The 10,809-nt window shown below is 37.8% G+C and overlaps 3 protein-coding genes across 4 annotated transcripts in view; 1 reads left to right on the top strand and 2 right to left on the bottom strand.

Annotated features, from left to right (window-relative positions):
• shpk (sedoheptulokinase) overlaps positions 1 to 2,443 on the bottom strand; it is a 5,661-nt gene extending 3,218 nt beyond the window's left edge. The window contains exons 1-4 of the mRNA XM_008332362.2: positions 2,235 to 2,443; positions 1,998 to 2,139; positions 998 to 1,172; positions 464 to 616 (exon numbers count right to left, since the gene is read on the bottom strand). Coding sequence (XP_008330584.1) covers positions 464 to 616; positions 998 to 1,172; positions 1,998 to 2,139; positions 2,235 to 2,369 — 605 coding nt within the window. The 5' untranslated portion in view covers positions 2,370 to 2,443. The remainder of the gene's footprint in view (positions 1 to 463; positions 617 to 997; positions 1,173 to 1,997; positions 2,140 to 2,234) is intronic.
• A 358-nt stretch (positions 2,444 to 2,801) lies between these two features.
• On the top strand, positions 2,802 to 4,421 carry emc6 (ER membrane protein complex subunit 6). 2 transcript variants are annotated; one of them, XM_008332363.3, is made up of 2 exons: positions 2,802 to 2,954; positions 3,667 to 4,421. In XM_008332363.3, the coding sequence occupies exon 2, from the start codon at positions 3,697 to 3,699 to the stop codon at positions 4,027 to 4,029; it is 333 nt and encodes a 110-aa protein (XP_008330585.1). In that variant the 5' UTR covers positions 2,802 to 2,954; positions 3,667 to 3,696; the 3' UTR covers positions 4,030 to 4,421. The 2 variants fall into 2 exon arrangements, with proteins under 2 accessions (XP_008330585.1, XP_008330586.1); XM_008332364.3 differs by having other exon boundaries at positions 2,816 to 3,009.
• Positions 4,422 to 7,643: 3,222 nt separating this feature from the next.
• p2rx5 (purinergic receptor P2X, ligand-gated ion channel, 5) overlaps positions 7,644 to 10,809 on the bottom strand; it is a 9,587-nt gene continuing 6,421 nt past the window's right edge. Inside the window, exons 9-12 of the mRNA XM_008332366.3 lie at positions 10,463 to 10,556; positions 10,306 to 10,371; positions 8,535 to 8,623; positions 7,644 to 8,438 (exon numbers count right to left, since the gene is read on the bottom strand). Of these exons, the coding sequence (XP_008330588.1) occupies positions 8,168 to 8,438; positions 8,535 to 8,623; positions 10,306 to 10,371; positions 10,463 to 10,556 (520 nt within the window). The 3' untranslated portion in view covers positions 7,644 to 8,167. The remainder of the gene's footprint in view (positions 8,439 to 8,534; positions 8,624 to 10,305; positions 10,372 to 10,462; positions 10,557 to 10,809) is intronic.

The raw sequence follows: 10,809 nt of genomic DNA, 5'->3' as shown, positions 1-10,809 counted from the left end.
TAAAGACGAAAGTTGTTTTTAAGGAACACTTAAGAGATCTTTCATTTTGTATTAAGGTCAAGTCCAGGTTCTCAAACAAAAACGTGCAAAACAGGTTATCAATTGTTAGCAATGCTTCCTAGACTTTAATCATGTTTAGATATCAGATATTGCTTTTCTATTATGGTCCATATCAATATCAAAATATCTGAATGGAATAAAAAGCTGACTCAGACTTGGCTCGCCTCCAGCAAACATCTTTGTGCAGGGTTGTCTACACCAACTGCAGCGATTTCAACTTCACATATTAACAGATACAGATCATTCCACAACAGAATTCAGTTTAACCAAGGGATCCACGCTTTTGTCATCTATTGAAGGAACATCCTACCTAGACTCCCTTTTTTTTTTTTTTTTTTTTTAAACACTGACGTACTAAACATTTTATTTCCTTGCCAAATGGAAAATGAATCACTATACCTACACGTCTGTGTTCCACTGGTTGGTCCGGGTGTTGAAGAAACCCCAGCTGGCTGCATTCTGAGGCGTCATGACGCAGTTGTCCAATCCGCACAACATGGACACCACATAGTCCTGAATAGTGCCTGCAGCTGTGAAGTCCTTGAGGAACTCAGGCCTAGCCGTGAAACAATGAGATATTTTCTGTCAGACCAATTTTAAAAACAAGGACTTAACAATATTAAAGTGACAATAAGACAGAAAGTCAATAAGGTGTTCATTTTAAAAAAAATCCATTAAGATCTGTCTTAAATACATAAGAAAATTAATCAACAATAATGTGTTAGTAAGCAAACCATATTCCTAGTTTGCAAAATAATTAAATAAATTTACTATTAAGCACCGATAACAACATGATAATGCAAATTCTTTATACTGAGAGCATTTATTTTTCCATGTTATAAATCACCCATATTTGACTCAGACCAGCAAATAAGAACTTTCCCACAGAAATCATTATTACCTTGCTTAAACTCAGGTTTCTTTGATATGCCCTCACCTGTGCTTCATGTACCAGAAGATTGTTGCACATCCAAATCCTGTGGCCACACTGAGATGTGAGTCTGGTTTTGGAAGAGAAGACAAGAAGTCACTACTGCAACGTCCATCCTGCCAGGTGATCAGCTGACTGGTGTCTCTGGCTGTAAAGGATTCACTGCTGGGCCAATCACTACCTGAATTAAAAAAAAAGACAGGGACATGGGAAACTCAATTTTGTGACAGGAATTATTCCACTTCATTCCACATATTTTTTTAGCTCAAACGTCAAGTTATTAAGCAATCAGCAGAGGGCAGCATAATCACACAGTTACTCGGAGAAACTATTTTTATTGCTACAGTCTTGTGCGTCAACATATAAACAAAAAAAAAACATCTATATATGTCCCATGAATATATTTTCTTGAATTTCTTTGATACTATTCTGATACATATTCTGTCCTTTAACTTCCACATCATTTAATGTCGCTTCCTATTCCACTTTTTTCTACCTCATCTTGAAGGCGGTTGTGAGTTAAGTTCTGATTCCACAAGACTTACCTGATTTAATCTGCTCTACTCTGTGTCTATTCCTCCACGCTTCTCGCTGTTTGCTCACTGATTAAACATGCGGTACATTTTCACCCTCATAAAACAATTGCAACGCGTATATTGACAATGTACACCAATTTTACAGGAAGATAAGATAAATTTGATAGTTAATTCATTAAAATCTGGTTTCTGACGATTTTTTAATAAAATTTTTACAAATACCACTTCCGCCTTAATTATTCTTAATTATTCTTTTTTTGTCCATAAAAAGCAAATAGCTGTTTCAGTTAATTGTAGCTTTTAAAGCCGTATTTGTTTCTATCTTTGTTTGTTTCTCTTTTTTTCAATTACACCTGACAAATTAATGAATGAATGTGTCATACCCTTTCTTCAATTTCGCGCCGTTGTCGCCCAATTTACCACAAACAGTAAAAAAAACGCAACAGGAAACTTGGGCCTGCAGCTCTCACCACTCTCTGCTCTCCAGAATAAAACTCCGTGCATCTGCCCGGACACACCGATGCTCCTCACACTCTGCAGTTTGTCTCCGGGCAGGAGAGCCACGCATCGATTTAGAGTGTCAATAATTGCACGTGTATCCTGTTCTTTAGCCTGCAACACAACAAAAATGTATCCCCGTTATATACGAACTGACGCATATGGCTGAATTCACGAAACTGCGTGGTACGTTAACGCAACATACTTACCCTAATGCCGTTGCTGTCAGTGATATCGGACTCAGTGGCTAAAGTCTGAGAAGCACACACTGTTTTTGAGTTGGTCTCTAATAAAACTACTTTCACCGACGTGGTTCCCACGTCTATACCCAAAATATAGGACATTTCTGACAGCTTTTCTCTGCTCTGTCAGAGCATATCACCAAGGAGGCAAAGTCCTTAGAGATGCATTTATGAATAGTAGTAAATCCAACAATTACATCTTCAGTCTCTACCAACAAAAAGTCGCAGGTCTTTAGAGCTGACCCATAGAAAACCATTAATGAATAAATGAAAATTAATAAATCGACGACTTTTAAAACATTGTGTTTTAAATAGTATGTTGAAATTGTATAAAACTTTGTGGTACCCTTATTTTAAACCACATGAAAGTACAAAATGTTTGAGGTTGATTTTAAACTTTTATGAATTGTTTAAGGTTAACATTTTTATTTCTTAATCAGTCAATGTGATGATAAATGAATGTCTTGAAATCAAAATACAAAAAAGTTTTATCCAAATCTAATAGTGGAATTTACAAGGTTTCGATGTGCATTCAATGCAGCCTCCTGTTTGCCCTTTACCCACAATGCACCGCGGGTGAAAATGGTTGACTTTGGTTAAGGATCGTCGACGAAGAGAGAATGAATGTACTACTGACAATGACGTTTCATTAAAACAAAGGAGGTGCTCGTGAACTTTTCGCACAGAGTATGTATTTGTGACTCCCTCGTAAGAAACCGACACGTTTCCGCTTTTGTTTTAGGTGGGAAACTATTATTATAAGTCAATTTTCTGCGGGTCTACTGCTAAGCTAACGGTGCTAGCGCTCCACCGACGGTGCTTACTGGGTTTTTTATTTCTAGGACCTTGGGAATTAATACGAAGATTAGACAAAAAATAGGTCGATTTTTCCTTAGTTTATCTCACCGATGTTGTTTCATTGTTTAGTCACCTCTCCTGGTTTATAATATTTGTTAGCTAAGACGTTATATTGCGCGTGTGTCGTTGTAACCACAGAGCACTTGTATATACGAGATGAATTACAGTTTATGGTAATGGCTAGTTACTGTTTGGCTTATAGAGGTTGTTCAGACTTGTTAAATCTCATAATAATTTTATTAAGATATTAAGATGAAAAACCCCTAGTAAAACATCGGCAATGGAGGGTCAGGCTTTTCACAATTTGCAGCACTGAAATGATGAACCATTCCCTAATGGGAATGCTTTTTATATACCCAAACCTGTTTCAAATGTACTTGTTATTTCACAATCATGGGTTATGTGCAGTCAGTATAACCCACCTAACCTTCATATCTGGTTAACAATAGGATCTTGATTTAAAACAGGCCTACTATACAATTTTGTGTATGTGTGCATTAGTCACTAAAATGTTGTGTGATCTATACTATTACATCAACAGCTGTACCTGAAGTTGCAGACCAGAGCCAACATGGCAGGAGTTGTTGCTAAGCGTGAGGGTCCACATTTCATCAGCGAAGTGGCTGTGAGGGGTAATGCTGCCGTTCTGGACTACTGCCGCACCTCTGTATCTGCATTGTCTGGAGCAACAGCTGGCATCCTGGGATTGACAGGACTCTATGGCTTCGTTTTTTATTTTCTTGCTTCCTTCCTCCTCTCTTTGTTGCTCATCCTAAAGGCCGGACGGCAGTGGAACAAGTGCTTTAAATCGCGACGGCTGCTCTTCACTGGAGGCCTTGTTGGAGGTCTTTTTACTTACGTCCTATTTTGGACTTTTCTATATGGAATGGTGCACGTATACTAAATGTGTTTATTTAAAATTAACCACAGTTATTTAATCTTGAAATATTTCTGTCTAAACATATGTAATCCAATAACACCGTCAGTCCCTGCTGTGTATACAGTACGACGAATTAAATGTCACCTGCAGATTTAACTGCAACTTTTCTCAATGTGTCATGCTAACCTGTGACTGTTAATACATTTTACCAATGACTTCTGATCTAAAAATATTTTAACAACGTGCTGCTTCACATTCGGTTCAACTAAAGACATGATTACAGATATGAACAGCTCTGTACTAGTTTGCATAAATAATTTAGCAAAGCCAGTTTTAACTAAATGAGCAAGTCACATAAAAGTCTCTGTTTTCAACAATAAATACTGTGATATGAAATAAATAAATTCAGTAACAGATGTCTTTGCATTTGAATGTCATTTCACTAATGATGAATCCTAACCTCAACGGTGACTTTGGCCAATTAAAACAGACACAGGTCATAACTTATGAATGTTAAAAAGAGTGCTTTTTTCCCCCACACAATCATCACAACCATTTTCAAGTTTTTGAAAAAAAAATATGGCTTTTTCTTGTTTCTGCTTGGTTTAGAGTTTAAAAAAAAAAAGACTTTTTCTTGTTTCTGCTTGGTTTAGAGACCATCCATCAATTTATTTATAAATCAAATTTCAGAGAGTTGGTACTTTCGACTGTATATATGCAATAGAGACATTGGTCTAATTTTGTTATTGTATTTGAATCTACAAAGACTTATTTACCTGGTAAAAGATCAACAGAAAGACCAGTCACCTACCCATCCAATTTTTCAATTGTACGCAAACATATGTTTGATGCACATTAATTACTGGGGTCATGCTATTTGGTTTGGAAGTTGAGAGGTTGAGCCACAGCATTGCACCTGTAAATGTATGTTTTGTCATTGTTTTTCTTTCAATTATGCAATGTTTTTAAATCAGGAAGCCTGGCATTGTTCCATGGAATTCATGGGAAAATACATCCCACAGCAGAATTTGGCATTTTAGAGCGCCAATATTAACCTCTCTATCAACGATACCTTGATGTACCCAGCACTATGTGTGCACTTTGTTTATGGCATATTAATGATGTACCTCCATACCATAAGTGTTGGCTTTTGTAGCTTTGCTAGTAGCAGTCTGGACTGACTTTTTTTTTTTTAAACAAAACTGTTGCATGACTAACTCTGCAATCTCAAAGGAGCACTTTTTGACCTTTTAGTGAACTGTGATTCATTGATAAAAAAAAGTAATAATTAGGAATTGATTTTTTCCATCATGTTAGAAGTTTAGTTAAATTGCAAGATCACCAAATTGTGGGAAGGACTCCAACAACTTGCAGGTATTTCTGGCCATAGCATTATAATCTGTCCTAAATTATTTATGCTATCTTGTTAAAGTTGGATAGATTTGGGGTTTTTTTTTTTTTCAAAATGTACCTTTTAATGTATAGGAATTAAAATTAAGTAGTTTAGTAAAATGACTTGCAAGTGTACCATTATTCTCCAGGTGGTAATGTATGTGTGTTTATTCCACACATACAAAATCAACCACTTTACAACAACATCGACGACCTTCTCAATCGAATACTCCAATCTCCTTCCAATACAAACTCCACAGTCCACAACCCCTCTTTCAACAAACGTTTCTCCGTCCCTTTTATCCCTTTCCCTTAATCACATGACTAATTGGCTCAAACCATTGAGCGGTGTTTTTACATATTTACACATATATTAATAAACCATAAATAGTTACATAAATACAATATAAACACCTATTTGCAAACCCATATACCATTAATAAACACCACAAATACATACACATGAATATATGAACATGACATATTTACATTTACTCCCACTTCCCACTTACTACTGTCCTACAGAACCACACATAAGGGCCACGTTCCCCGGGGGACCTGTCTTGACGTGACACCATGTGAAGACAGAGCAGCAGGTTGTGGTAAGTTTCCCTTTGTGTTGTTCCGCCCTAGCTCAATCCACAATATACTTCGCTTCGTTTAACGAGTCTTCATACTCGTGTTTTTAGTCGGTGTGTCTGTGTTTTGTGCGTTCAGGCGGTTGAGCAGCGGCGGCTAGCAAGCGGACCGGCCCCGCGCCGTGCGCTTCCGCCCCCGCCGGAAACACACACCCGAACACGTTCAACCAATAAATGTTCTTTTTACACATCTCCTATGCGTCCTTATTACAGTATGTGCATGCGTATGGGGGTAACGGCAAGCCCGTCGTTACAGTCACTGTATTTAATTTGACTCAATCTATCAAAAAAGAAATGACACAAAACAGACAAAATGGCACAACAAAATACTCCACAGTCAAAAGGCTTAAATTGTTATTTCTTACAGTAATTCTGTGAAACACATACATTTCTGGTAGTTTAAAACAGGTATGTGATAAAGAATGAGGTTTCTTGGCTCACTGCACTCCCAGTTTTTATGCATACTATATAAGGAAAAATCCAGCGGTCAGAAGAGAACAACCATATACAGTAATGAACCTTTAGAGCAAACGCTCCTCCAAATGTTTACATATTTAGATTACAAGTGCGGTGCAATCCATCACTGTGCTCTCAACACAAGTGTTTGAATCTAGTGTCTGCAGTCACGTGGTCACTGGGTTTGATTCCCAGAGTAACCACATGCTTGGTGCTTGTCAGGGGCAGCCTGTTAAAGCAGGTCTGCCGTCAACACACAAGAATTTAGCTAATATGTGTTCAAGTTCTTTTTTTTTTTTTAATTTTCTCACTTCCTATCAGTATATTCCTTAAATTATTAATCCATGTAGGTCAACATGTTATGCAAAGCTGTCCAATGTAATTACTTAGATCACATGCCAAAGACGAACAGAGCTGAATTAACATTTGAGTTGAGAGTGGTGGTTCATCCAGATATTTACATCAATGGGAGCGGTGTCAAAGCACATGGATTTTGTATTGCATTCTCCTAAAAATTGACAGTACTCCAGTATGAAAAAAAAGGACTTTTAATAGTAGATTTAGGCAAATAATTGCTAGTGGTGATGCTACCTGCTTGACATTGTTGAAATAATATTCAACGATCATACTGCTGATTTTGTAATGTTTTGAAGCCGTTTCATGATCTGATGATTTACCTTACTTTTATTTAATATCCTAAATATCTTCCTGCATGGGAAATGGTGGATGACATCACACTCTCCCAAACCCCTCTGTGCACATGTCTATAGCAGCTCCATTGATCACAGACAACATTTGATCCTTTGTTTTTGACCAAGAGATCTTAATTATTCATATAATTTGCAGTGCAACGTTTTGAAAAACTATCTTGTCATCAGTGGCCAAGCAACTATCATCATTTATGGACTATTGAGCACATATTGGGATATGGGATATTTACTTTTGTTTTACTTTTTATTAAATAAATGCCTTTTTCAGTGCCTGTAACACGGCTGGTTACACGTTAGCTCTTTCCTGCTTCTGAGCCCCCGACTGTACTCGGAATGCACAGGGGAGACTTAGTGATCTGCTGCAGGGCTGAAGCTAACATTAGCTCCAGGGCTAACTCCCTTTACTTTGTGCTTGTCCGCAGCAGAGGTAAACAGAAACAGGGAAGTTGGGGGTCTTTATTATCAGCCACACCGATCACAACGGAACATAAACAGAGTTTCAACAGCTCCTGTATAACCAACTCACGCTTCAACATGACAGGGCTTAAACTGCACTCAACTTTTGCTACATGACTCTCTCGTGTACATATACGCATACAGCCATTCACAGACAGACATACGCTACTAGCATAACACAGTAGCCTACCAGAAAAGTCATTAATCGCTAGCGCTACGAACTTCATTAGTCCTTAAACATCTATAAATTAGCCACATCATTGCTTAAGGGTGAAAAAAGTAGCGGCTTATAGATCGGAAATTACGGTATGTTTTTTTTCATCACTGTAGAACATTAACATTTTATTGGACCACTGCATTTATATTGTGCCAAACCAGCCAACGCCTAAATTTGTTGGCACGCCAATTGTCTTTCTAGTGAGAAGTGGACAATCGTCAGGGTTGTGTTTTCACTTACTGTAGAATAACCCCCTCCACACCCCCTCCCCGAATCATAAACTCGCATGCATGTTAACTTTGTGAGGAGAAAGTAATGTGCTGCCTTGGCTGCGCAGCATTGGAGGGAGGTATGGCAGAGTATCTCTGTCCTGCGTTACGTGGAACTGTTGGCCCGCGTTTCTCCACTGATGGCTCCATCTCTGCGGAGGACGAAGATGCACCAACGACTTCACGTTCCTCTGACACTTTAACGGAGTTGCCGATCCCTTTCTCTTCAGATGGTTTTTTGGATCTCCTCTCCCGATGGCCACCCTTTCCGTCCTTGGTTTTGGTCCGTTCCTTCCTGTCATTTACAGTTACAGTTAATTAGACACGGACATGGGCACAAATATGATCTGCAGTGATTATTTGCAAAGTGTGTTATTACAACGGGTCATACTTAAAGTTGATGATTTCAAACTTTCTCTCACGGTAGAAGGAGCTCGTGTTCATCATGTAGAGTAATATCATATCACATGCGAAGGCTCCCTGGAAGGAAAAAAAAAAGATCCATGAATGGAATTTAAGCAGGTGATACTTCGTCTTTGCCCACTGACATTTTATAGTCCACCATAAAGGCACAGTCTGTAAGATATTATCATTGGTTGATTTCTCTGACATAGAGAAATAGAGAGTGGGAAATGGTAGGAATGAGCAATGTCAAGGGAAAAAGTAAATTATATTGGTGAGTCCACTGGAAGGTACCAACCGCCCTAACTGGGATTCGAACATTCCACACCAATGACAGAGACATTGCCTCTGGGCCAAAGCGCCACATGCTGTAATGCTTAAATGATAAACAAGCCTCCAGTCACTAGGTGGCAGCAACTCATACAGTGGTTTTTACAGATAAGAAAATACGTACTGTATTATCAGGTTCTCAATAGTATTTCAAATCGGAGGGGGCGTGAAAAAAGAACCACTGGTGTAAGGGCATGCTTAAATCGGAGCGGGCGTGAAAAAAATTCAATTTCAATTTCCTAGGTGGGCAAGGGGGGGCACAACAGATAATATTTGAGAACCACTGGTGTAAGGGCATGCTTAAACAAAACAATTAAGGTATTATATCATTGAATTTTTGCATAGATATTGATAACTTAATTGATACTTTATACCATACAGGTCTCTTTTTTCTGTCTTATAAATGCATCTTCCTTTTTGGTGTCATTTTCCAAGCCTTTCCGCTGTCTCATCATTAGGTTTTTATTCCTTTTTAAAGAAGTTAATGTTTGCTAAAGTTTAGTTTGAATGGTCACCGGTGCATGAAAATAATGGCAATAAAATGCTAAAAAGAGGAGCAGATGAAAGTGATCTTTTTTTTTAAAGTGATCTTTTAAATGAAATATCATGCAGAATAAATGTAAATTAAACAAAAAAATACAACTTGTTTTTTCTGAAATAGAGCAATGTACTAGTTAGGCAGACTGTTAATAACAATCCTGGAGAGTGTCAGTAACTTATTGGAGTGTTACTAACATCATTTATTTAAAAAAAAGGACCAATAACTTTACACGTATTGATTATGCCTGTGGTAAAATAAAGATACTGTGGGGCTTTAAGATACTCGTGATACGAGTTAACATCGAGTTACATCAAGTCCATCCATTTTTCCACTCACTCACTCACTGTCCCTCGCTGGGTTATTTTACCCATTTCACCCATTTTTATAACAATAATATAACATATAATGTTTTCTTAATTCTTATTATTCTATATTCTCATTATATTTTATCATATGTATGTTTTTGATGTTTCGATCTGGAACTAATAAATTTGTAATTACGGTAGTTCTTTTCAATTTGTTTCGATCTGGAACGAATGAATTTGTAATTACGGTAGTTCTTTTCAAACGGGGGAAAATGCAATCGGGATACGAGTGGATCGACACATGAGTGCTGGAGAGGAACGGATTCAACTAAAAATAATATATTGAAGCCCCGCTGTATTGGGAAGGATGCTGATAAATACATGTTTAAGTCATTGTATTGTCAGAGAGACAATCACACTCCAGTGGAGTAGCAGCTGCAAAAACATCTGCGAAACACCCAACGGAGATTCTTGTTTCGTTGGTCATACACAACACGTAATACAATAGATAAATAATGACACATTACCAGCCACTTGACATGTATAACAATAACATAACGAAACAATTACAGTTATTTACTCACTGCACCCAGCAGAGCGATCCCAGAACCTATGGCAATTATTGTTGGAACGATGCTGAATTTTCCAGCCTGCAGGAGAGTTGTTAACATTTAGACTCCATGTCTACAAGGACGCATAGGCATAATATTGAGAAGAGAAGCATTCAGATCACTGCTGTACCTTGCCATTGATTATTATATCAAAGCGTATTCCATACACTTTATACAAAGTTCGGAAGGTTTCGCCATTTTGATCTTTGAAGTACCTGGCATATCTGTAGGAAGAACAAGAATAATAATAATAATAATACATTTTATTTATAAGCACCTTTCAGGTCACTCAAGGACACATGTACATAAAAATAAAAGGGCATAGAAACACGTTTAAAATCAATGATGAACAGAAGCAAGGAGGAAGGAGGTTAGAGGGAGTATGCAGTCCGGAATAGGTGTGTTTTGAGTTTTGAGATTTGAAGGTGGGGAGAGAGTCACAGTTACGGAGATCGGGTGGTAAGGCGTTCCAGAGAT

The sequence above is a fragment of the Cynoglossus semilaevis genome, chromosome 19 (genome assembly GCF_000523025.1).
Source record: "Cynoglossus semilaevis isolate Cse_v1.0 chromosome 19, Cse_v1.0, whole genome shotgun sequence".
Classification (NCBI taxonomy): domain Eukaryota; kingdom Metazoa; phylum Chordata; class Actinopteri; order Pleuronectiformes; family Cynoglossidae; genus Cynoglossus; species Cynoglossus semilaevis.
Note: the sequence above shows the minus strand (reverse complement) of the source record. Positions and strands in the feature narration are given on the sequence as shown.